Source organism: Penicillium antarcticum (genome assembly GCF_028974205.1).
Source record: "Penicillium antarcticum strain IBT 31339 chromosome Unknown utg000001l_segment0_segment0, whole genome shotgun sequence".
In the NCBI taxonomy this organism is placed as follows: domain Eukaryota; kingdom Fungi; phylum Ascomycota; class Eurotiomycetes; order Eurotiales; family Aspergillaceae; genus Penicillium; species Penicillium antarcticum.
Window position 1 is genome coordinate 666,104 of NW_026695299.1, and position 25,169 is coordinate 691,272.

The 25,169-nt window shown below is 50.4% G+C and overlaps 10 protein-coding genes across 10 annotated transcripts; 5 read left to right on the forward strand and 5 right to left on the reverse strand.

Moving 5' to 3' along the window:
* Window positions 1-25: 25 nt before the first annotated feature.
* Window positions 26-1,352, reverse strand: N7508_000263 (class I SAM-dependent methyltransferase; the record flags this gene model as incomplete). Its single annotated transcript, XM_058458348.1, has 6 exons — window positions 26-458; window positions 554-675; window positions 840-905; window positions 960-1,121; window positions 1,171-1,291; window positions 1,348-1,352. The coding sequence occupies 6 exons, from the start codon at window positions 1,350-1,352 to the stop codon at window positions 26-28; spliced, it is 909 nt and encodes a 302-aa protein (XP_058324570.1).
* Window positions 1,353-2,155: 803 nt separating this feature from the next.
* N7508_000264 (uncharacterized protein) lies at window positions 2,156-2,443 on the forward strand (the record flags this gene model as incomplete). Its single annotated transcript, XM_058458349.1, has 1 exon — window positions 2,156-2,443. One exon carries the CDS (start codon window positions 2,156-2,158, stop codon window positions 2,441-2,443), a length of 288 nt encoding a protein of 95 aa, XP_058324571.1.
* Window positions 2,444-5,188: 2,745 nt separating this feature from the next.
* On the reverse strand, window positions 5,189-6,195 carry N7508_000265 (uncharacterized protein; the record flags this gene model as incomplete). Its single annotated transcript, XM_058458350.1, has 3 exons — window positions 5,189-5,397; window positions 5,475-5,673; window positions 5,776-6,195. Coding segments are annotated over 3 exons (828 nt in total), but the record flags the coding sequence as incomplete, so codon positions are not given.
* A 620-nt stretch (window positions 6,196-6,815) lies between these two features.
* Window positions 6,816-9,629, reverse strand: N7508_000266 (gamma-tubulin-complex subunit SPC97; the record flags this gene model as incomplete). The annotated part of the gene is made up of 4 exons (XM_058458351.1): window positions 6,816-6,909; window positions 6,963-7,180; window positions 7,234-9,215; window positions 9,287-9,629. The coding sequence occupies 4 exons, from the start codon at window positions 9,627-9,629 to the stop codon at window positions 6,816-6,818; spliced, it is 2,637 nt and encodes an 878-aa protein (XP_058324573.1).
* Window positions 9,630-9,917: 288 nt separating this feature from the next.
* pup2 (proteasome core particle subunit alpha 5) lies at window positions 9,918-10,980 on the forward strand (the record flags this gene model as incomplete). Its single annotated transcript, XM_058458352.1, has 5 exons — window positions 9,918-9,942; window positions 9,996-10,008; window positions 10,075-10,153; window positions 10,298-10,641; window positions 10,701-10,980. The coding sequence occupies 5 exons, from the start codon at window positions 9,918-9,920 to the stop codon at window positions 10,978-10,980; spliced, it is 741 nt and encodes a 246-aa protein (XP_058324574.1).
* A 181-nt stretch (window positions 10,981-11,161) lies between these two features.
* N7508_000268 (25S rRNA (adenine645-N1)-methyltransferase) lies at window positions 11,162-12,688 on the reverse strand (the record flags this gene model as incomplete). Its single annotated transcript, XM_058458353.1, has 1 exon — window positions 11,162-12,688. The coding sequence occupies one exon, from the start codon at window positions 12,686-12,688 to the stop codon at window positions 11,162-11,164; it is 1,527 nt and encodes a 508-aa protein (XP_058324575.1).
* A 658-nt stretch (window positions 12,689-13,346) lies between these two features.
* On the forward strand, window positions 13,347-18,408 carry N7508_000269 (uncharacterized protein; the record flags this gene model as incomplete). Its single annotated transcript, XM_058458354.1, has 10 exons — window positions 13,347-13,458; window positions 13,508-14,166; window positions 14,227-15,317; window positions 15,374-15,731; window positions 15,788-16,474; window positions 16,530-16,636; window positions 16,900-17,623; window positions 17,671-17,770; window positions 17,831-18,307; window positions 18,362-18,408. The coding sequence occupies 10 exons, from the start codon at window positions 13,347-13,349 to the stop codon at window positions 18,406-18,408; spliced, it is 4,362 nt and encodes a 1,453-aa protein (XP_058324576.1).
* Window positions 18,409-18,681: 273 nt separating this feature from the next.
* N7508_000270 (BAR domain-containing protein) lies at window positions 18,682-19,933 on the forward strand (the record flags this gene model as incomplete). Its single annotated transcript, XM_058458355.1, has 5 exons — window positions 18,682-18,716; window positions 18,826-18,981; window positions 19,079-19,640; window positions 19,713-19,844; window positions 19,901-19,933. 5 exons carry the CDS (start codon window positions 18,682-18,684, stop codon window positions 19,931-19,933), a joined length of 918 nt encoding a protein of 305 aa, XP_058324577.1.
* A 677-nt stretch (window positions 19,934-20,610) lies between these two features.
* N7508_000271 (uncharacterized protein) lies at window positions 20,611-21,259 on the forward strand (the record flags this gene model as incomplete). Its single annotated transcript, XM_058458356.1, has 4 exons — window positions 20,611-20,621; window positions 20,822-20,905; window positions 21,012-21,064; window positions 21,180-21,259. 4 exons carry the CDS (start codon window positions 20,611-20,613, stop codon window positions 21,257-21,259), a joined length of 228 nt encoding a protein of 75 aa, XP_058324578.1.
* A 508-nt stretch (window positions 21,260-21,767) lies between these two features.
* Window positions 21,768-23,187, reverse strand: N7508_000272 (sterol homeostasis protein ARV1; the record flags this gene model as incomplete). Its single annotated transcript, XM_058458357.1, has 3 exons — window positions 21,768-22,841; window positions 22,895-22,948; window positions 22,999-23,187. The coding sequence occupies 3 exons, from the start codon at window positions 23,185-23,187 to the stop codon at window positions 21,768-21,770; spliced, it is 1,317 nt and encodes a 438-aa protein (XP_058324579.1).
* Between the last annotated feature and the right edge of the window lie 1,982 nt (window positions 23,188-25,169).

Genomic DNA, 25,169 nt, shown 5'->3' on the forward strand with positions numbered 1-25,169 from the left:
CTCTGTCAGAATGCGTTTTCCAATGTCAATGAGGCGGTACATACAGCGGAAAATATGGCTTCAATGTGTGATCAGCCGCCTCTTGCTGCGCCTGTGTCACAAGAGCCTCAAAACTCTGTGGTGACATATGCAAACGCTGTATCAGTGGGTAGAGGGCGAGTGATCGAAGAAGTTGCTTGATATTTTCGTGGCTGGATCGACCGATACTTTGCGTTCTTGCATCCCCCCAAGAAGACAGTGGAAGGGGGATCATCTTTGTGTCCACCTCTTCAAAGCCTGCCTCCGTCATGAGCATTCTCAATTTCGAACCAATTCTGAGGTCTTTCCGGTCATCCAAGGCACGCATATAGTGTGTGCTCCATCTTCTCAGGGCATGGTCGTCGTTGAGTGAGCCATTGTCGGATTGCACATTGAAATATATTTCGACCATCTGAGCCCACCCTCCTGGCTTCAGGACTCTTGAGGGAACCTCATGTTAGTCTTGAAGCTTCGACTGAATGATTTCATGTCTCTTAGATCAACAGAAAAGTCAATCTGCTCAAAGGGTTCGCACCTGACTATGTCACGGAGATAGGATGGCCATCGGGTTCGGTGGATACCGGTCGCAAGGAGTCTCGAGTGGACAAGATCGAAATGGTGGCTGGGAAAGGTGAAGCGACGATTCAAATCATCGACCTGTTGAACGACAAGTTAGCAGCCCTTCTATGGGGTCTTGCATCGTTGATCACGACTAGCCAGACGAATCCTCAAGGCACAAACGTCCGCGGTAGTGCCACAACTGCTCCCCTCATGCAGGATATGCCTTTCACCATGTTGAAAAATGAAACAATTTTACTTACCTGAAGCCACAAGTTGTCAGGCACATCGTCTGGATTCATGTGCGGGGCAATGTCCACGCCGGTGACCTACAAAGCACCGAATGTCAGATATATTCGAGCACATCCAATGGAACATCTCACTTCGCAACTGGGATTTTGTTCAGCAACCTCGATAGCCCAGGATGCGGATCCATGCCCGCAGTCCAACACTCTTCGAAGTCGACGTATTGGTGGAAAGATGAGGCGATTATCGAAAATTCTTTGGAACACTTGCTGCTCGTCCTCCAGCCGTTCTGCTTCTTCCTGGTTGCTGGTCAGCAGTGCAACAATAATGAGACTCCCACATTCCTACCTCATCGACTGGTCCGAAATACGTGCGGTTATCGATCGAATATTTCTGATACTCTCGGCCGTGGAATGTGACAGTATCGAGAAATTCACGATCTAGTTCTATCGTCTGTGAATCTGGACTCCTATATGAAAGTCAGTTTCCTTGGGTTGCAGGCACGAACAGGGAGATCAAGCGTACGCCATTGTCACCTGAATCAAGTGAAGTGGTAGACGAAAAAGGAAATTTCAGCTGATATATACAGATTTGACTGGCCAGGGCGGGGTTGAATCTTCCGGGTCCAAAAAAGTGCATTAGATCACGATGTTTGGAAATGGTGCGAAAATCGATCTGATTTTCATGGAAGCGATCGGCTGCCGCTTGGAGACCACGGCGGCAACGACAACCTTAGGATGGCGGCTCGCGCGAGGATCATTCACTTTTGGCGCCTGTTGGTGATGATTGTATGGAGGGGCTTTCAATCATACAATAAGCCTGAATGGACGAATGGAGAAAGCCAAATGGTCTGCCCAGCCCAATTGCCTCGTGGAAGATCACAAAAACGATTTGTGAAGAGACGGGGCGCTCAATGGTCCAATAATTAGCACGGATGGGGCCAGCGAAAGTGGTAACCAAATACGATTACTGCGGACTCCTGATCCCCTCCGGATCGCTGATGTGGCCCAGGGCAACTCCGAGATCTCATCCACACAAAGAAACTACTGCGCGTGACAACCTTCAGGTCTTCTACTCCAGGGGTATGGGATTTTTAACCAGGACGGAAGAAGCGAAGAGCGGGTCGGTTGAGTAGCCGAAGAGTGGTTCACGAATAATGCCGGCAGGATTGATATACTAGCATGTAAGTATCAGGATAGACTTGACTCGGTTCCGCCGCTTAAAGCCAAGCTAATGAGCCTTGAGTCTAGGCGGCAGTGCCGTCAACTAATGCACAGTTCGCCGTCACGCATAATACCTACTTTGCATGAAGGGTCCAAGGGCGCCCGGTAGCATGAGTGAGGGTGGCATGGGTGAGTCCAAACCCGCCCACGCTGCACCTGGGACATCCATATCGAACCTGTCAGTCGTCTATGTGGGAAATTCGAAGGGCTCATTCGGGTATTGGCGGTTATGGCGCGAGAATCCAGGAGCCGGCCCTATGGTTGCCTACTCAACTCCTACCAACACGGGGGTGTCACAAGAATTTTCAGGAATGGAAGATAACATACGACGAAAAACCAACCTGAATCTCCCAATACTTGATTATGAGGCTGGAACGATTGTCCCAACTGCCGTGTAACTTGCCCATTCTGAGAAAAAGCCATCAGGAATCGGACATCCTGATAGACCAGATCGAAACAAAGGCCTCGGTATTGGGGTGCTGACCAGCCCTTGCTCCACGCCCTGCATTACATGTACATTACAGATTCCAGAGGTCTGGAAACGGATCTTCGCTGGTTCCCGCTGTCAGTTCCAATCAAGACGGGAAAAAAACGAAGCCCACAATTGGACCGGAGCCTCGGTGACAGGTTTCCAAATATTCTACTCGCGCCCCAGACCAAAGCTGTATCCTCGGGCCAATTTCTTTGCAGTACTGTGGGTTCCAAGTGGCTTGCTCAGCCCGGTCTCACAAATAGCACCAACAGCGCCGGCCCTTCCCCTCCCAAACTCCAGTGGGGATTGACCGGGTCAGGATCAGCATCGTCCTCGTTGGACATCCAGTTCCTCGGGATTTTGTGTGGATATACAATAGTTTTGATTTTTGTTCCATGCCCCTCCTCGCTCTCGCTCACTCACACCGCTTGTCTTGATATGTTTCGCATGCCATTCCAACGCTGTTGGGCGATTTGATGACGCTGGGCGGATTTGCTCTAGGGATTTTAGTCTCCGGATTGCCCAAGTGAACATGACAGAAGTACCCCGCGGGATAGGCCGGTATTTCTGATTCCTCCCCACCTTTTTTCTGACATGAGAGTTCGTCCAGTTGCCTTGCTTACGCGGGTTGCCTACGGTGCATGTAAGCGCAGGGGCATGGACGGCATTCTGGCGGAGAATATATCCACCCCGAAGACACTCAATTCGGTGTAATTGTGGGTATCGTCTGGCTTTTGCAGTAAAGTATGCGACTACAACGCTGTGGCAGTCCCCACTCCCGTGTCCGAATCCACCGTGGAAAACCCCTTGGAAAATTCTAAGCCACCTGACTCCTGATTTTGCGTTTTAGAATCCTGGTCAATTCTCCGAAGATCAGTTTCACTGCTTCACAATCTCAGAGGATGCAAAACTGCAAGGGCTCTCTGCATGTACTTGCAATATAGGTCATTTACCCATCCATAAAGCCAAGTTATAAGTTAGTATGTTTTCCGTTTACTTGCCACCATCACCATCACCATACCGCTTACGACCCAACCAGCCGGGAACATTTCGGAGTGGAAACCAATTTAAGTTCACGAAGTCGCGGGTCCGAGTACTCTGTACATGTGTGTACAGAGTACAGTACAGTGCAGTGCAAGTCCAGACTGTCGGGTCACCCAGGAGGCTTACAGTACCCGTCCGGGGGCTGCCGTTGGCTCTGAATCCCAGCGCCATGGTTCGTTCTCGGGAAGCCTGGCCTTACTTCCAGCCCCTTCTCCAGTATGTGCTCGTTTGTAAGGGCTGCTTGAATATTGGGAATCGATCTCTTTTTCGATCGATGTAGGCTGCTGTTCTCCCAATTTACTGTATCTTACAGGTCTTGCCTGGTCTCGGATCGGGGTCCCAGCGGGATCGAGACGAGCGGGGGGGGGGGGGGGGCGTGTCCAGAGTGTCGGGACAGTATCACGTAGTGAGCTTACATTCACTCCTTGTAGTTTTGGGGTCTCCGTACTCCGTACTCCCAGGTTATGTTTCTATTCTTGTTCATGTTTGAGATGATGGACTATTTCTTACAGAACTTAGGAGATCGTAGTGCCCGGACATGTCCACGAAGTCCCCAGCTTCTGCGGGCGAAGACTGTAAGCCAGTCATCCTTCGCAAGCACGAACTCACAAGACTAGGGGGAAAAGGCAATGTAAGTCTTCCGTATAAATTACCCTATTCATCACCCTCGTTTGCCTCCGAATTTATTACATCTGCAATCCTGCCTGCATGTAATGACACTACGGATTGAGGAACAGTAGAGGGGCAGTAGTGCCACTAAAAAAAAAAAAAAAAGAAAAGAGAAAGAAAATAATTAGCGTACCAGTTCCTCGGGTCAAGCCCCTCCCAGTCCACTACTACACGAATTCCGTAATCGAGAGATGGCCAAGGTGCTGGGGGCTGATCATCGGGTGCCTGTTATTGTTGGGATATGATCTCTTCTTTTCCTTCTTGACCTTACATATACGATGTGTCGGCATTACTTGTATATTACGGATATTAGTAGGTGATTAAGCTCAGGTTTGAATTACCATTTCAAGCAAAGTCGGACTATTTGCCATAAACTTTTGTCCTATTTTACTTTTATCCGGTGGGACTTTGGAGACCCGCTGTCGATATTAAAGGGGTTACACGTCACATTCACTTTGGTTTTTGAATTGTACATGGGAGGATTTGCCTTGTTCGTCTTACTGGGATTGACTATGTTTCATGCCTTCTGAGCATTCTGTAAACCAGTGGTATGCTATATATCTGAAAAAGAAACCTCTGTACAAAATCCTTAAGGATGCTGATTTTTGAATGTTACTTGGGCCCCTCCTTTTTCGTTGCTTTCTTCGCCGCTTTTGTGCCCATTTTCAAGTACCCCGGGCTAACAATTTTGGCATTGAAGGGATTGAACCTGTGTCTGTAGTCGTGACGATCTATGGAGCATGTGGTTTCGAATCACCGAGACATTTCAGCGTTGTCCAAGTAATGCCTCGGCTGTTACGTCATATGCCATCAATTGTTCAGGAATTCTATATATAAACATGACGATTTGCTAGATCCTAGCAAAAGAGTGGGGTATAGAGAAAAGCACAAACGTAAGTACAGTACACGGCGCAGAGAGAGTCCTAGAATATCAAAACATTCACCTGCCACCTATCAACTACCGAACATCCTCCCGCCCAGTCATAAATTTGACACCCGCCGCGATAATCTGCATGACAGTCTCAATTTCCACCTCTGTCCGGGGCGCATAGATGAGAAGATATTCAGCTGGGATGTCGGGCCTTGTACCAAGAGAGAGATATGTCATGGCCGATGAGCCTGAGAAAGCGTGTCGCTGGCCCCAGCCTGCGTCTATGACTTTGATGCCTAGGTATGAGTTAGTGTGTGGCCAAGCATAGGAAGCAGCACAGATGACGTCAAAAAGAGGAAAAGAAAAAACATACAATCAGCTGGTGCAAGGAGAACATGCACAGAATGATCATTTCCCGAATGAAGATGAGCAATCTCGCCATTCAAAATCCCCGACGAAGGAATATGATCAGCAAGGAAGAGCGCCTTGGCATGATTTTCAAGATTCGAGCGTGATAGCTTCACGAGGTGATGGTTGCGCAGACCAAAGGCATTGAACGCGTTAAAGAATTTCTATTAAAAACCAATTAATATCCAGCTCGTCCAACAATCTAGCAATTCAACCATCCAAGCTGATCCACCCAGAAAAGAAAACAAAAACAGTCATATACGTACCTCCATAACAACCTCATCAGGCACTTGCGTCAACTGCCTCTGCGGCACAACATGAGGTCCAACAACCGGTCTCCCCATTTCCTTCCTACCCCCAAGCTGATCCTCAGATAACATCAAATACCCCTCATCGCCCTTCCCATGTCCCTCCGCAGCCGCGATGCGCCGCACATACTCGTCCGTACTGAGCATCTCGCGCCCGAACGGCTGGAAGAATACGCGCACGAGAATCCATCCTAGAGCGTTATTTGGGACACCGCCTGGGCCATAGGATTTGAATATTTTGTAATCGCGGTATGCGCTTGGGAGGAGGAGCGTTGAGGTTAGGATGGCGAGGGCGCTTAGGGCGATGTTTAGGCGCATGGGTGTGGAGGAGATGTTGAGGGTTGGGATTAGTGTTTGGAGGGTAAAAGGCATTGTTGGAGCTATTTGTTAGGATGGTAAGCTTGACATGAGGGAGTGGATTAGGTAGAGGGTGAGCTTTGAGCTGGAATGCTGAGATATATAAGTTGCTGGAGGTCGGATTCCCTCGCTGACGCGATCCCGAGGAATTCGCGTGAGGCTCCGGTTCTTTATCATTTGCTGTAACAGTCACATTTATATGCACTTTGCACCTCTTTGTTGCCCGTTTTCGAGTGTATCAAAGTACGGATACAAAGGACCTAGCTTACGGCCTATGGATGTACTATGTACTTCATCATACGATGTACGATTTTGTGAGAATGCGAAATCCGTATCGTGATGTTACTCATATTATCGTTATGTTTAGTGGTTTTGGTCTATGTACTTCGTGCAGAGTCCATGGCCCCCAAATAGTGTGTTGATCGGGCGCAGAGGCAGCCTCCTTGGCCCCAGAGTTGGACTCGGTGCTGCTTGTGTGCCGAATTCCGTCGGAGAAGCTGTCACTAAAAGTATGCAGTTCGGGTCTACCGGTACGTCGCGTGATCCCAGACTTATGGTAGACTTTGACCGTACGTTGGGACGGAGCATGAGGATAGTGATTATCAAATTGTAGAGAACGAAACAATTTATACTGCACACTTTCAGTCCTCTTTGCTCTCTTCCCTGCTGATGGAGGTTAAGGAATGTGCAAGCTTCAGGAGCACCACACTCTCGGTTGCGGCGTAGTAATTCAGACTATATGGTTGTTAGAGAACATATTTTCATGGATGTCCCAGAATTACACTTACCTGTCCATCAAGATCCGGAGATGGCGCGTGAAGTGATCTTCGTAGCGCTTCAGTGTGTCCTCCAGCTTCGCAATCCGCGTCGGATCATAACCTCTAGCATCAGCACCAGAGATTTTGCCTCCTGCAAGATCTGGGTCTGCCGAAGCCAAAGTCCGGGAGAGCGAGGCTGCTGTCCAAGATGCAAACATGGTGCAACAGGTCACCAGTTTAGAATGGATCTGCGCAATCAATTATTAGTATAGATTCCATCAAATGGAGTAACACAACATACCTTCAGCAGCTTAGCCTGAGTAAGCATGCATTCCTTCAGACATGTATCTAGGAAGTCCACATGATCCTGCATCAGTTCGTCAACCGTTCGGTTGACCTGCTTCATATCACCCTCCGTCACTTCCGAGGCCTCCTTGTGGACCTTCTCAACACGCTCCATCAAACCAACCCAGTTGGGCTCAATGACCTCTGCTGTACAGAAATACAAAAGCTGCTGAACAAAGACCAACATTTTCGCGCGCAAGTTCCATGCCCGTCTCTTCCAGATCTCCAGTCGTCGATCGGAGGATTTATGCCGCCAGCTAGTGACTTTGTTCTGATCTGACCAGGACGTGACCAGCAACGTCTCAAGGTGGCGCAGTGACAAAAGATGGCGGAAGATAAGTTGGTACCGTAGGACAGTCTTGCGGCTGATGACCAGTGACAGAGGGAACGGAACTGAGTAATCCAACTCTAGAGCATCGAAACCCAGAATGTCTTTGTCCTCGTCGGCTGAATGAGCGGCTGGCTGCTTCTCAAACGACGCTTCAGGGTTATCTTGGTTTATGCCTGATACATTGACAACCTGCATCAACCATTTTGTCAGGCCGATCTTGTTCATTCGCACCTTGACATCTTCCTTGAATTGATCCTGTGCTGCGATACTGCCTGGCTGTCGAAGCACGATATCCAGGAGTGACTGAAGCTTGCCCTCGTTGACGACCCGCGCCGGTTTGCGCAGCTCCGAGGAGCCAAGTTCGAGGAAATAGGAGAAGAAATCGGAGCGGTCGAGGAAGAAGTAGTGTTTCAGGGAGCGGAATCGAATGTTCAGTGAGTTTTTGGTGACGAGCAAGTTCAACAATGAAGCGTTGGCGTATGTGTAGGCGGCGTTAACGTTATCCAAGAATCGTGGATCGTCCAGCGTCTTCGGTACATCTTTGACCTCTTTGCTTATATCAACACCACCACATTCCCGAACCACATTGAGATACTTTCCAGCAAGTAAAACTTTTTCTCGGACGCTCGTAAGCTGCGGTGGTACCTCATTATCTCTAATCGTGTAACGCTTTTCCCAGTACTCGTCCGTATAGTCTTCCTCCAGCTTCTCTCGCTTGATCCATTTTTGTTCCTTGACAAGGAACTCGGCGTGGGGATCTTTGATACCTCCGTGGTGCAGCCATTCATTCAGCATGGTCATGTAGGGCCGACTGGCGTCGCGTAGTAATGTCTGAAGCAAGGTCTTTGTCGTCGGGTCACCTGAGAACGTAGCCAGACGCTCTGTTAGCAGCCGCAAGATGTTTCCTCCCTTGCACATCTTTTTGCGTGCCATGGCCCCAGGTACCAGGTCTCCGCCTTCCTTGAGCTGTTCGAGAATATTGTCAACATCATCGAAGTCATCAATGGATTCATCGAGATCTTGATCTAATAAACCATTTCGACGCAGCAATTCCTGGCCCATGGAATAAAGCTGTGCCAAGCACTGGGCGGTAGGCATTGTGTGAAGGTGTAGTTGATGTAAGGTGAAGGTAGGGTTGTTCAATAGCTGGCTTTCCAGCTGTGCGATAAGGATCAAGTAGTCCTTGAGAAGCTTCCGAATAGATGCGCACAACGAGTGACTAACAGCACCACACTCTGCTCGACTTTGAATCTCCACAAATGCTTCCATGGCACTATAATGTGTTGCCATTTTCAACATGGACTGTGTGAGATCTCGTAGCGTTGGGTCGATGCCTGAGGCCATCTGGAAGATTGGACCTGTCAGGCGGTCCTTTTCGACGGAGGGATCATACGAGCTGGCATAGTGAATGTATTGTCCTTCGAATCCCATAAACACAAACAACAAGTCCTCCAGTATTGCTGCTTCTTGCGCATCGGGAGAGAGCTCTCGAAGTGGGCGAGGATGAAGCGACTGCGGAGCTGTCGAGGCGAGAGGAGGAACTGATACGCGACATGCGAGCGGAGCCGTAGAACGAGGAATCAAGGAAGCTTGGGGATCCCATGGCGCTGTATAAGAACAGCCAGATTAGTATAACAATCACAGCCTCGCCGACAAGATGCGACACAAGACGACTTACCAGCCGAGTCATTCTGAGGAATCAAACTCGCGCCATCGGCCTGAACAGGCCTCTTGGGTCGAGTCTTCTCCCAATCGCCTCGATTCGCCGCGCTGAGAGATTCCTTGACTGGGTTCCTCCGCACTACCTTTTCCCTTGTTGTGATCATGGATCGCTCGGTGCGCTTCTCGGACATAATCTTCTGATCACGCGACATTCGGTGTTTCTGACTCGCAGTACTTGCGCGCGAAGGGTCCATGTTCTCGGTTTGAAGCGGCGACACTCCGCGGTTTTCGGCATCGACGCGATTGGAGACAACGCGGGGTCGTGAAGCGCTCATATAGGCGCGGTCATTGGCAGACATAATCCCGCGGGGGCGACGAGTATGTCATACAGCATAAGAATCAAATGCGAATGCAAACGAGTCAAGGGCGCAAATGTAGAGTGTTGTGATATTCAAACAGCCTTGGAACTCCACTCGGGTTTGGGCAGATGTTTGCCTTGGTGCCTGAGGCGACACTAGGCGCTCACCTCTTACGTCGCGAGCTTCCTTCCCGAGCTTCAGACATCCTCTGCTCCCTTTCCATCCTCTCCATCGCCTGTCTTCTTTGCTTATTTTACTAGTTCCCTCAGCCCTTTCTAATCCTTCATTATGTTTATTGCCCGATCAGAATATGGTAAGCTTTGTCAACGTCCCCTCACCGTGGACTGAACTAACAGTTGTGGACAGACCGTGGAATCAAGTACGTCCGCCATTAATGCTTGCCCCTCGTCGATGATTCTCCAGTCTGACAATGATTGTTTCCCAGCACCTTTTCCCCCGAAGGTCGTTTGTTCCAGGTCGAATACTCTCTTGAAGCTATCAAGCTAGGCTCCACAGCGATCGGTGTATGTCATACTATATCTTCCCTACTCAGTCCGACGGTCCATTGAGCATGTGAAAGGCACCTGCTGGAAACCCTCATATCGTTATCGAAACGCCGAACGGAAGATGATACGGCCCCGAGTTCGTTCTTGCTGACATTCACCCAGGTAGCAACATCCGAAGGTGTGATCCTCGGTGTCGAGAAGCGCGTCACATCTACCCTCCTCGAAGCTTCATCCGTTGAGAAGATTGTGGAAATTGATCAGCACATTGGCTGTGCCATGTCCGGTCTCCAGGCCGATGCCCGGAACTTGGTTGAACACGCCCGCGTTGAGTGCCAGAACCACGCTTTCCACTATGCTGAGCCTTTGCGGGTTGAGAGCACCACTCAGGCAATTTGCGATTTGGCTTTGCGGTTTGGTGAGAGCGGTGATGACGAAGAGAGTGTTATGAGTAGACCTTTCGGTGTTGCGCTGTTAATTGCTGGATACGACGAGGACGGGCCACAACTGTAAGGGATCCGTCTTGCTCGCTATTGTCGATAGCTTGCTAACTGCGGTTTTTTGCTAGATACCACGCTGAGCCATCCGGTACATTCTACCGTTATGACGCCAAGGCCATTGGCTCGGGCAGTGAGGGCGCGCAGGCCGAACTCCAGAATGAATACCACCGATCTTTGACCCTAGCAGAGGCTGAAACTTTGGTTCTCAAGACATTGAAGCAGGTTATGGAGGAGAAGCTTGACTCCAAGAATGTCCAGCTTGCTAGCGTGACCAAGGAAAAGGGCTTCCGCATCTACGGTGATGAGGAGATGGGCAATGCTGTCGCACAGCTTGGTGGGAATCAATAAACGAGCAGATTTGGATGATATGTCCTGCAGTTTTCAGACTCAATATGGAGGCTAGTATCTGTTCAGAGCAATAGAAAAATAATGATGCCGTCCAACGATTAATTCTTTTCATGTATTGGTTGAGGTAATGATCATGCATCCATGGTAATTTTAAGCTATATACAGGGAAATAGAGATCAGACTAGCGGATCTTATACACACAAGGCTTCAGCACCTGAGCCTCCTGTTCAGCTGTCATACCAGACTCAGACTCAGGCTTGCGGTCAACAAAGCGCTTCTTGCCAGGAGCCGCAGGCGCACTCAGAGCAGAAGCATGTTTGCCCTTGGTAGGTGCACCGCCCTGTTTAACAAACACCATACGCACAAACATCTTATTAGACTTGTCGACGGACTCCCGACGAAGCATGAAGCCACGGGAGCGGAAAACCTCCACAAAGGCAGAGATATCAGTCTCATCCTTATTGTCAGAGGGGCGGGCATCCTCAGCGAAGATCTCCGCCTCCTCCACATCAGAACCAGCATCATCCTTGCCGCCCTTCTTCTTGGGATTCTTCTTGTCAGCCTTGCTGCCGGGTCTCTGGGCGCCGATCTGTGACTTCTTGCGCGCCACCTTGCCGAATCGGCTCTTCACTTCACTGACCCAGCACTCGCCCTTACCGTCACCGCGCAGAACACGCCATGCTTCTTCGACGAATGAGACCCAGTTGGTACCCATCAGACTGAGACAGAAGATAGCCACATCCACTGAGCCATCCTCCAATGGAAGATTGGAGATATCAGCCTTCGTAATTAGCGCATCAGGGGCTTGCAGATCATAGCTGTTAAGCTTGATGTTCAATTTCTTGGCGGAGGGAGTCAGGGCACGGGAAAGGGCAGCATCACCACAGCCCAGATCGGCAAATGTGCATGATCCATTCGGGCGACGGGGGAGCGGGTATCCCCGTTCTGGGTTGAGGGGCTTGCCTCGCTTAGGGAGGGGGATAGCACCGCGATGACGGATGGTCTTGATATAGCCGTCAACCGGGTTGGAGGGCCAGGACTCCTTCACCTGTCTTGAGAACCCGGCGTGGTACTCATCAAAGAGCTCTGGGTTGGCATTGAACATGTCAAGTGCTTTCTCGGACGGTGTGGTGTAAAGTGCTTCGTTCAGGTGGCGGAACCGGGAGGAGATCAGCTTCTGGCGCATCGCCTGCTGGAGAGGTGTCAGGTTTGATGGTGCTGGTGGTGGTGCTGGCACAGCGGGAGCGGGAGTAGGAGCTGCGTCAATTGAGGGTGCAGCACCGACTGCCTGCTTTGTGGCTTCGGCGTCCTTGTCCTTGTTTTTCCTGTTTCTCTTCTGCTTCTTCTTGGGTGCCCTGTCTTCGCCTTGGTCTGCCTCGGCGCTGGCAGCGGGAGCTTCGCTGACAGGCTTCTCGGGTGCAGACTCGGATGTCTGCTTCTCCTTCTTTTCCTTCTTCTGCTTTTGCTTCTGCTCTGCCTTCACGGGGGCATTTGCACCCTTTCCACCTTTCACAGAACCACCTTCGATATGGCGGCGATACATCTCGTCCACGTTGTTTGCATTTATAGCGCCATTGCTGCGCTTGCGCTTGTTGTTCTTTGCATTGGCCTTGGTATCCTTCTGCTCGGACTCATTCTGAGGCTTCGCAGGCTGAGTCTGGGGCTTCAGCGCATCGCTCGAGAGCGCCCATCCTGGGACAGCGAACATTATGTGATAGGATTGGCAAGTAGTGGCCAATACCTTGAATGGTGCGAGACTGGGGTGGGGACGGGGTAGTGTTCGAGCTCGCGAGAAAGAAAAAAAAGTAGCTCAAAATTTCGTTATCAGCGGTAACTTTCCTATCGTTACCATACGGCGCCTGAGGCACTCTGGTGCCTGAGGTCTCAATATGTCATGTGAATTTGGCCTCAGGTGTCAATATCTTTTCTCAGGCTTCTCGCCTAAACGCCTGTGAGAATCGATCAGATGCACGGCGTTCGCTGTTTGGTTCTCCATTCGATCATACAGACTCGATTGACACCAATAGGAGACCACGATCTGATCGGCTGTTATACAATAGTCTAACAGTCCAGGCTCTTACTAGTAAGCTGAGAATCCTGAGCTCTGCGTAGATGAAATCAAAGGTGTAAGAGCAGAGTAGTTCATGCTAGGTATATCAATAGAAAGATAAATTAATAAGAAATGAATGGGACCAGGGGGAAGCTTGGATCTCTCGGCTGATCTGCGAGACCGGCAGCTTTAACCCTCGACGTCCAAACCTCGTTAGCTTCCTCTACTCCGAACTCTTTAAGGCCTCTGGCCCCACAATGACTTCTATGCATAAACACCCTCTTCCTCCTTATACTATCTAGCCACCATTTTGGCCATGGCTGAAGATCTCCATGACAATCCGAGTCCCATCGAGTCGGCAGAGGCCTCGACCGCCCGGTCAGGTCCCCGCAGACTCCCGAAGAAGCGGACCAAGACTGGCTGTTTAAGTATGTTGCATGATAGGCGCGAGAGGGTTTCCTCGTTGACCACGCCTAGCTTGTCGAAAGCGCCGTATCAAGTGCGGCGAAGAGAAGCCGATATGTAGCAACTGCGTCAAGTCAAAGCGAATCTGCGAGGGCTATGCCCAGCGCGTTGTCTTCAAGAATCCCATCGGCATCTTCGGGTCTTTTGGTCAGCCGCATAGTCAGGATCCCCAGATGCTACAGCAGCATATGGGAATGCCCATGTACAACGATTATGGCGCACAACTCCCGCCCCAGCAGGCTGCTGCCGCTGCCCAGCATCCAATGCTTGCCCCGCGACCTGTTGATTCGGCTACAATGGGGTACGACTCATTCCCGCCACAGATGCCACCGCCAGATAGGGCCCAGCCGGGAAATACTCCTCCGTTCTACTACCCACCTGGTCAAATTCCAGTGCAAGCGCCGACTCATATGTGGCAGCTTGGGCAATTGGGTCATACTGAGGGCGTGCCGATCCCACAAGCCAGCACTGACTACTCACAGGCACAGCAACCAGTTCATTCGGTTCAAGCAAGCACTCCACAGGTTTCACAGGTTTCACAGGTAAACATACAATATCCGCCTCCGATCACCAGTCCAATCGGACAGACGGCTGAAGAATACGCCTCGAACCTGTCCCCGGTTCCGGCTCTCAATGCTTCATTGGGCAAAAATCCGGACATTTCAACGCAGGTTTGTACTGTCCTAGCCTCCTTAATTTTTGTAATGCGCATGCTGAGTTTTGTTTACCAGATGACTCAACCGCTGCCAACTATATACCATTATCAGCCACCACCGGGCCAATTGCAACAGCAATCAGGTCATCTTGAACAGTACATTCCCCAACAGCCGCAGGTTATTTATATGGAAGACGAAACCGAAGACTACTATGATGTGGATTCAGACGATGAGATGGACGACCAATCCCGGGCCGAAGGCTTCAACCAGCTGAGTCTCATTATGGCATCTGCCAACCGCGACGAACAGCAATTACGCTCCTTCACCACTTATCTGAACGAGCCCAATATTCTCGCCTCGTACCGTCCTTCATATGGCTCTTCTCCTCTGAACAATCCCAAAACAGCCCGCATCTTTGCTCACTTCATTCATTCCACTGGTCCTTCTTTATCGATCTTTGAACGCCATCCTACCGACTCTTCGATTGTCCTAGGAGCTGCCGTGCCTACTGCACGGCAAGGTTTGTGGACCTATACGCTTGCTCTCAAAGCTTTGGAGCACCCCGCACTACTTCAGTCGATTTTGGCAGTCAGTAGTCTGCATATTGCAAACTTACAGCATACCCCTGCTACAGTGTCCCTAAAACACTACCACTACGCATTAAAACGAATCGGCTACGCAGTCGGCCTACCCCACCGACGCAAACAAATCGGTACCCTGGCGGCCACCCTCCTGCTTGGCTATTATGAGGTGATATCGGCTGACCACTCCGGGTGGAACAATCACATTGCCGGGTCCGCCCAGCTGATTCGAGAGGTCGATTTTGCCACCACAACCAGAGATCTCCGAGCTCATCGGCGGAGGCTACACGAGCAGCGACGCCAGTCGGATTGGTCAAATTCGTGGTGGGGAATGTCTGGCGATGTCTCTGAGGATGATCCCTTCGAAGAGAAAGAGGGCAACATCGATGAAGACCTCATTGGAACCCTTATGGGTCGTGCAATCAACTATGATCAATTTGGAGGTGTTGATGAAGGCAACACACCACCACCCAAAAAGCACTTTTCTCGCAAGGATATTGAGGTTTTCCGAATTCAGTGCGATCTATACTGGTGGTTCTTCAAACACGATGCGTTCCAGAGCTTTATCGGTGGGAACAAATTATTGTAAGTCTCGGCATTCTAGGAATTGAAATGCAAATGCGACTTGCTGACACTAGAAGAATGCCCTTCTCTCAACGCGGTCAGTGCCCACCTCGAGCGGGTGTCGGTCGGTTAGATGCCATTTATGGCTCGGCGGATCATCTATGGATGTTGCTCGCTCGAGTGACGGACTATGGCTTGCGTGACCGGAAGCGAAAGCTGAAATCGTTGAAGGCAGGTGGGAAGGATTGGAGACCTGGTCCTGAACTGTTCAAGTTCATGGGTCGCTTTGCCGGTGGCCCTCGAGGGCAAAGGCCAGGCCCGGGAGGTCCAGGGGGTCCACCTGGCGGCCCTCCATCTGGCCCCCCATCTGGCCCCCCGGTCCCCCTGGTATGCCACCTGGAGGTCCGGGCGGCCAGCCGACACGGGAGCCTGCTGGTGAGTCCCCGCCATCTGCTGACAGTCCTCCCATGTATGGGATGATTCCCCCTCAGCCACCGGCTCGACTTCCGTCTGGATTTCAGGATAGACCGCGTGAGCCGCGGGTGTCACCTGATGCGGATGACGAGAATGAGATGAGTTACAAGGAAGCAGAGCAGGAATGGGAAGAGATCTTAGCTGCCATGGAGATATTTGCCCATGCGCTAGGCCGCGACTTTCAGCCTCTGCCAGCGGATGTCACGCTGCCTATCGCGACACCCTTTGGTCCCGCCCTTCAATATCGCACGCACACCATCGCCGTCATCTGGGGATTCTACTATGCTGTGCGGCTTTTGTTGAACCGGCTCCACCCTTGCATGCCGCCGGCTATAATGATGGCAGCAGGAGTGGCTGCTCCAACAACAGCTGAGTTGGCTCAAACCATAGGAAAGGTTTTCTCGGGTGTTTACTACCCGCAACGCCATAGCCTCGAAGCGGGCAGCCTCAATCCCAATTTGGGTTCCTCATTAACAGAAATGACAGTCCCGCTCTTCTTTGCGGCTGTACAGTATACCGATGCTAATCAGCGGGCTTGGACGATTTCCAAACTCCGAGATATCTCTCGTCTGACAGGATGGAAGTCTTCCGAAGCTATTGCCGGTGGCTGTGAAAAGGCATGGACTGTGGCTGCCAAACAAGGCCGAGGGCCACCCTATCAACGGTCCTTTGAGACTGCGCGAGAGCGGCAGCTTCAACAAGAGGTAAGCAGGCTCCGAAATCCTGGCAAACGCCGACGCTAATGTTCATGCGCCACAGGAGGCTGTGCTGGAAATGAATGAGGATCGCCGTTTTGTGACGGTCAAGAAAGATCGATCTCATTGGGCTATGGGGGTTTTAGAGGAGGACATAGCTAATTTGGAAGTGTAGGCAGCATGAAGCAAGGCATATCATACAGTAGTGCCCGAGTTAGTGTACGCGGAGATATACCCCCACATAGTCTCACCCAATGTCATCATTGATCGACTTCTGCCTGACTTGCCTATTTGTTGTTTTTGTGGCTTTTTTTCCTCTCGTAAGGCTGACCTTACCTTGCCCTTCTTGTCTCTTCAGCTCTCTTTCTCTCATTCACTCACTCTCTCACCTCCCAGGTACTTCCTCACCCGTGGTTCGCATCTCGGTCCGCAAGTCAGCCGCCCGCGTCATCCACGGTTCACGTCATCCCGGACTTTGTCTTTTGTCTGCAGGTGATAACGATGTCTCGCTATGATGACTACCGTTCATCAACAGGGACGCTGGACTCGCGAGACCGCCACGACCGCTACTCACGGGGCCCAGCCGTAGTCGACCGACCCCGCCATGCCGAAGAGCGCTTCGAATCCCGGCTCCGCGACGAAGACAGATACGGACCCCCTGCACGCGCACCAGGGCGCATCTACGAGGATGAATACCTAGACCACCCGGTCCCTGCAGGTCCTCTTGTGGCGCCTGATCGGCGCCGACGCCGTGACGAGAGCCCCTCCTTTGAACGGCCCCGTCTACTTAGGCGCCAGTCATCGCTGGACACTTTTGATCGCATCCCCCGGCGCAAGATGGAGACTCTCGATGTCCGAGATCGTGCCCCTCGCATGCCCCGCGTTCCTGCTCCGCCTCGGCGCCACTTCTCTCCTGGACGTTATCGGGAGCGCGAGGTTTATGAGGATATAAGGATCGCTGAGCCTGATTACTATGGTGATGAGGAGTTCAGGGATGTTCGTGAGAGAGACATGGTTGATCATCGTCGCCGCTCGAGTAGCAATGCTCATAGACATCATGAGGAGAAGCCTTACCCGCGCAAAGGGAAGACCCGTGTTCCTCGTCACCTTGCCCATGTCCATGCCATCTTAGATCTAGGCTACCCATACAAGGAGGAGGTTGGTATTTGCTCTTTAGTGCTATCTACAGTTACTGACTTGGGTAGGATGATGTGATCGTGATCCAGAAGGCTTTGTCAAAGGCTCAGATTGACGAAGTGATCATGCTGAGTCGCGAGTTCAGAAGACCTCCCAGCCCGGTAGAGAGTGAGTGCAGTTACCTATCTCGTCTTAGAAAAGCAAGTCCTAACTTGTGACGCCGAGCAGCTGAATACCTTTCCCCCGTTCGTCCCCGCGAGCGTGTCACGACTGAATACTTGCAAGTCGAGGCAGCTCCTTCTCCACGTTCGAGCCGTGATGCATTCATTGTTGAGGCAGCACCTTCACGACACAGGTCCCATTCGCGCCATCACCACCATGATCACTACGAAGAGATTGTGGATCGACCAAGAATGCGGGGGATCTCCCGGCCGCGTTCGGTGTCAGTCCACGCACACCATCCCGTACAGTACATTGAGCAGCGCGAGTCCGATAATGTTCGCACTGGCCCAATGGTTCTTGTGCGTCCACGAGACAGTGATCATGGTGTGGACGACTACATTCGTCAACTTGAGGAGGAGACTAGACTTCTTCGCCTAGAGAGAGAGGGTGGCATTGAGATTACCCGGCAACGTGATACCGAAATCATTGATAACAGAGGCAATGAGGAGGAGGTTACGGAGGTTCGGAGACAGGAGCGCAAAGGTATGAATTTGCAGAGCATTCTCGTCTTGTTGTCATGATTCTAACATTCTACAGAGCCCAACTCTCGCATTATGCGTGCTATGATGGCTACTCTTACTTGAGTTTTGCACAATTCTCGGGGGGTTGGCAGGGATTTGATGACGCTATGACTTAATTTGATTCCGGAAGATTTCCGAGTGTTTCTATGTATTTTCCTTTTTTCAATGAATATTATATTTACAAAAGGACATTGTTCCCTGTGGCGGTGCAGTTGTGGCGGTGAAATGCGGGAGCCTCGACCTTCGCAGCTGCACATGTGGTAATATCCTATCATCTCTTCACTCGCACCCCATTTCTTCCTCTTTTTTGGTCGATTTCTCAGTAATTACACAATCATGGATCGAGTGCAGGCATTCGGAAAGAACTTTAGGTGAGTACATCCCCTCACCCCTCCACCCCTATCCCGCGGAACCATCCACCAACTACGAGGCCGATCGCGTTACTGACATCTTCTTGCCTTGTGGTTTTCTGACGGACAGCGCAAACTTCACGCCTTTTGCGCAGCGTACCCAGCAGATGATCAAGGAGCAGCTTGGCCAGGCCGACGATAAGACCCAGCTCCCCGATGAATACATCGAGCTTGAGAAGCGCGTCGATGCGCTTAAGCTCGTCCACCAGAAGCTCTTGCAGGTGACGTGAGTGATACCCACCTCCCCGCTACTGTATGCTACGGTGCATACACGTATGGAGTATATATCGCCGCAGCTACTGACCAGCGCCGCCATGCATCAGCTCCCAATACTCCAACGAGGCCTACGACTACCCTCCCAACATCCGCGAATCCTTCAACGACCTGGGCCGCACCATCAACGAGAAGGTCCAGCTTCTCTCGCAGGCAGGCTCACCTGCCGAAGCCCAAGCCGCCCTGACTGCCCCACCCAGCGCAAAGCCCCAGCCCAAGACCTTCAACCACGCCATTGCCCGTGCCTCCCTTGCCGGCTCGCAGACCCTCGCGCAGAGCTCCGAGGTTGAGGACCCGCTCGCCAATGCGCTTGAGAAGTACGCCCTGGCTGAGGAGAAGGTTGGCGAGGCTCGTCTTGCTCAGGATGCGCAGATCCAGTCCCGCTTCTTGGCTGGCTGGAACACTACTCTCAACACTAACTTGATGTTTGCTGCTAAGGCGCGCAAGAATGTTGAGAATGCTCGTTTGATGCTTGACTCTGTCAAGGCTAGCAAGAAGGCTGCTGCTCATGGTGATCTGGATAACCTTAGTGAGGATGCCCGCGCCGAGATTGAGCAGGCTGAGGATGAGTTTGTTGGTCAGACTGAGGAGGCTGTGGGCGTGATGAAGAACGTGAGTTCTGCTTTTTCGTTTGGTTGATATGTTCAACGGCCCGAGTTGTTGGGGTGCTAATTTATTCGCTAGGTCCTTGATACCCCCGAGCCCCTGCGCAACCTGGCCGATCTGATCGCCGCTCAACTTGAGTTCCACAAGAAGTCCTATGAGATTCTCAGCGAGCTTGCCCCGACTGTGGATGCTCTGCAGGTCGAGCAGGAGGTAAGTTCTCAGTCAAAAGCGTCCTTCGAGTAGCACAACTAACCAGTTACAATTAGGCCAGCTACCGCAAGAGCCGTGAGGGCGCGTAAACATTTACCCTAGATGTTTTTCTCTTTTGTTTGTCCTGCCAAGTTCTGGCTTTATCTTATTTCGAGCCAAGGCTATTGTCTGTATCTAAGCCGGTTTGCTTCTGCTATACCATCCCAAGGGATCATCCAGTGATTTTTGGACTTGAAATTTATATCCCTCGTAAACCAAATGGACTATCTATCCAAGACATAAAAACCATCAAAGACTTAGATTGTATAGTTGGTGGAGTGAGTAGATGTCACTTGCATTGATCCACCGCCCGCCCGTTATGGCCTAAGGCAGTATCCCGCTAGCTCCAGGAGCTCCGACATCAGATACTCCAACTCGCCAGCGTCGCCCCTTCCCAGCTGGCAACCCCGTAAGCTGCATACTTCTCGAAAGAGACATCTTAAATTTTGATTCTTTGAGTCCATATCCAACCCACCATCGACCGGACCCCAATCGTACCACGCTACACGGACATCGAATACTTGTCCGTATCCAATCCGCGCCGTCGAGTGAATCGAATCGGACAGTCGAGACAATACCAAACCATTCAATCCATTGATTCCCTTCGGAATATTTGACGCCTGGATCTAACCTCACGCACGGTTCCCCGTGACGAATCCTGCATAACTCGCTTCGACACTTCCCCGGGTTGCGCTTCACTCTAAAATACATACTCAATACCGAAAATATGGCGAACGGGTACGTTGTCTCTACCACGGGTGTATCTTCTGAATATATGATCTATACACGAAGACATGTCCGATAACTCAGCTGGTTACTAGACCGCACGAGTCTCTGTCTTGACAATCCCATCCCGCTTCATCAATGTCTCTTCTTCATAATCTACTCTATTGGGCTCTTCCGCACAATTTAATGATATTTACTGACATTTCGCATAGCTGGAGCTTGGTCATCGGCTTGGTCGTCATCGTTGCTGCATCCGTTGCTGCATGGTTCCTCAGCCCGAAGGGTGAAAACCAGACGTGAGTTAGACCCCGGTGTTAGATATCTGATCGTCGAAATCTTTCGATGTCAGATGATGGGGATATGGGTGAGTTGTGCAAGATATTGACTATTTTCCGTCTCCAGGCTATTCCGCAGCACGTTTATCCTGACCTTTGTTTCTTGTTACTTGATGTGGGGTATGTATTGCGACTGTCTTCTCGCAGGCGTCTGTCAAATGCTATAATTCTTTCTCCACGGGATATAGTATGGTGAACGATATATTGAACAGTCACTAACAATTCGCTTCTATAGCAATCGTCTTCCTTTCACAATGGCATCCCCTTATCGCACCAAAGCGATCAGACATCAGACCTGGCCGGGTACCAAATTAAATGCATGGGCACTTTTGGTTCGGGTTTAGCTATGTTTCTTCTTCTGTCATTGGCAGGCTTGTCGGGGAGGTTGTTGTTTGAGGTATTGTCTTTGGGATATGGTCAATTATGATATGTTCCATGCATTTATGAGCTCTAGTTAGATTGGGATCTGGCTGTTCGTGCTCACTCTACATTGCGGACATTAGGTTGGATTTGCGCCTTGTAGGTGCTTTTGTATAGTCTTTATTCTATGCTTGGTAGCGTTCCATCAATTTTTATTGTCAAGTCATTCATGCTTCTGGCTAGTAGAGACTTCCAGTGAAGTTTTGATTCTCATGCACTTCGTGTAATTGGTTTGTGTTGGGTTGGTTTAATATTTTTTTTCCGGGCAGGTTAGGTATAACATTTATAGTGGAATCTATTCATTTGAAAAGCGAACACTTGATTGAAGCCAGTTGATTCTGGCTGCCTTACGATTATGTATCAAATATATATATGCATCATGATCTAACAACAAACACTTCTATTATCCAACCCCAATAGCACCCAGAATAACTCTCTGCACCACCCACCGCGCAACCTGTCCAGCAACCGCAACAGCAACAGCACGCAAATAACCACACCCGAGCAAGATATACAACGCCTCAATATTACTCAATAGCACAAGATGCGTATCAACAACACCAAGTGAAAGCATCGAGGTAAGCAAATCAAACAGTCCAGTCAGATGGCTTGTCGGTGTAGAACTCTGCAGAGACGAAGCCATACCCCCAAGCCACGACTTCAGGAATGAAGTATGGACCGGGGTGGCAGAGGGAGAGACCGAGACTGCTGCTTTTGCTGAGAGGACAAAAGAGGCAGTTGTAGCTTTGGAGTATAGACTCTGATGGACAGCGCTGGACATGGTAGCAGTTTGTGTCGCAGATCGAAGTGTCGCTGCTGTTTGGCTATGCGCTGGGATGTTGGACAGGCTCCCGCTGCCGTCGGCGCCCCAGATTACGAGGAGGATGGGGAACAGCTTCGCGCAGCTGCTTACTAGCAATGCTGTGCTAATTGCCGCAGGGCTTGCTGCTATTGGAGGAGGGAGGGGCTGAATATTCTGTAGCGGGGCTGTTGAGGCACGACGTAATGGTGGAGCTGGGCGTGGTGGTGGGATTGGTGGTGGTTGGCCATCGATTGGAGAGGTGGCCTCGCTGTGTGTGCCCGAGGTTTGAGTGGCCTTTGGTGGGCTTGCCAGGAAGTTTGCTTGGTTCTGCGCTTGTGCCGTTACTGAGACAGCGGATGGTGAGGGTCGGATTGTTGGGGTTGGAGGTCCTGAAGGGAAGGGAGTGGCTTCGCCTGTGCTTGTTGGGGCATTGTTGCTGTTGTCTGGGCGGCTATACCGGCGGGACTTTGGAACCAGTATTGAAGCTAGCAGACGGACCGTTAAGTGGTGCGCGAGGGTTGCGGCGGCATTCAAGCTTAGGAAGAAGAGGTATTGGACGACAATGGGAGCGCGTGAGAGGAAGGTCGCTGCGAGAGATGGATCCTTTTCGATACGTGCCCAGGTTAGGTAGACGTCAAAGAGGAGCAGGAGAACACCGAGGCGAATGATTGATCGCTAGAGCGCCATATAATCAGTTGTGATTCGCAATTGCGTTGGTGGACACTCACATCGAATTGGTTGTCGTCGCGTCCGAGCCGATTGAAGAGAAGGTGCCGGTAGACCTGCTTTTGTAAATGCCTGCATCGTTCTCCAGACCTCAGATAGAGCTTACCTGGGGTTTGATCAGCACCAAGTCAATAAACAGCACGACGAAGTCATATTCGACGTATTTGTCGGCAAATCGCTGACATCGCGGGCATTGCGTCAGTCGCACGCCCTTGCCTTGAGACCGGTCATCGGCACGACTGTAAGCGCTGTACAGGTGGGAGACCGGATAAGAGCATTCGATGCAGATGGGCATCGTGTCATGACCTTCAATGTTGAAGTTGTTGCTCCCCTATAGGCATGAAAGCGGTGAGTTATATAACGTTCTAGATCTATACAACTAAGTACATGACACAAACTGATTTTAAGACCAGAGACCAAAGCAACATTCTATTGAGAACAATCTCAGGATAAATCGAGCCCACATGAGTAGTTAAGAATTTGGCAAAAATATCAAAAAAAAAAAAGAAACTCCGATAGGGGGAATCGAACCCCCGGCTGTCGTGTGAGAGACGACGATGTTAGCCACTACACCATATCGGATGGGGACAGCAAATTACTCTCATAGGTTTAGTCTTGACCCGTTAGGTTTGGCGCTCTTTGTCCTTATGCTTCCCCGTGCGTGGTTCTATATAGTCCCCTGCTCCTCCCCACCCAACAGTGCACATTTTCTTTTTCGCCTTCCTTCTCCCGCGCCTCGCAGCTAAGGCATTTTTGCCATTGATCCGGATCACCGAGCTTCTGAGCTCCGCTACCCCCTTTTTCCCGGATGACTCGTCGGCTCTTCTGCGATCCCGCGACTGCAATCTACGCTACCCTCCTTCGTCCGGCCCTGTTTCCCTCAGCTCCGAATATTGCGCTCGAGATAGGGACATTTTCCCCTTGATCCGCGACACTAGCGTGTAGGTTAACCACCTTATATGTTAATCGGCCGGTCGATAGTTGAACTTCCGCGAATACACCTAGACCTTGACATTTCCCATGGGACGTCCGCCATGGGACTGGGTCAAGTGGCTCCACTCCATGGGAATTCCTATGGGACTGTGAACAATGCAAACATTAACTGGCTCGTGACTGACATGAATTATGCATTTCTTAGCAGTATTTAATAGTATTTCAATCACTTAGCTTAGTCTTAAGAAACAGAATATTAAGAGTATAGAGTAATGTTTATTCTATCACTATGCTACTAATACGAAACAAAGTTATTATACTCTCGCCTTGGTCGCTTCTTGTTTCGGACCCTGGACCTTTGGAGTTCCTGCGTCCGAACATGATAGGGAAGCTCCATGTATCACCACGCGCCTTGCCAGTGTATCCCTGTCGAAGGGCCAGTCTTACACTCTGCTCTCTCCATGATAAATAGCCCACTCTTGGTGTACCTGAAAAGCTCCCTAAGAATCAATCTCTGTTTTCCAATGCCATATTGTTCCTGAGACATCTTCTCTCTTACCTAGTTAACAGGCCCTATCCTGACACACTAGACCTTCATCCTAACACAACGATAGGTATAGCTTTACGACTTATAAGATATATTCGCCGGCGCACCCCGAAAGTATACTAATAATAAAAGAAAAATCCTTAGTGCCACTAGTCGAATGAGTTTAGATTGTCGAGAGAGATAGCGACACTTTATCGATAATAAACCGGAACCCCGGCGAACCGCTTTTAAAACGATATAGGATCTATTTAAGAACTAGACTTTAACCTTGCTATATAACGCTACTACCTTATAAGCTAATATCGCTATATCACTACAAAATGCCCGATAAAAATCGGACCAAAACATAAGTGATTTTAATTCCTTTCTAGTTTCACTAGAACAACATTTTGAAATACTATCCGAAGATTAGCGAGCAGTTAATTTTTACACGAAACTATAACTGAAACTCCGAATACGGATCTAAAACGCTATACTTTATTTACCCGAAAACCGAGACGAGATAGTATCTAGACCTTGCCGATTTCGAGAATGACTGTATGATTCAAATCGCTCAAACAAAATCTAACTCCAGATCTAACTCGCTGATATTACCAAGACCAATCCAAACGCTGAAATGTCTAATACCCAATCTCTTGAAACCGACCGCTCCGAGTCATCAGGGGCTTTGCTATATATTTTTAAGCATTCATCATCTCAATTCCTAATGAAGCCTACGACACCTTAGACGAAACGACTCCACGACGCGGCTTAGCCGAGAGTTCCCCCTATCGCCGGCCTATAGCAACTGCTAGGTG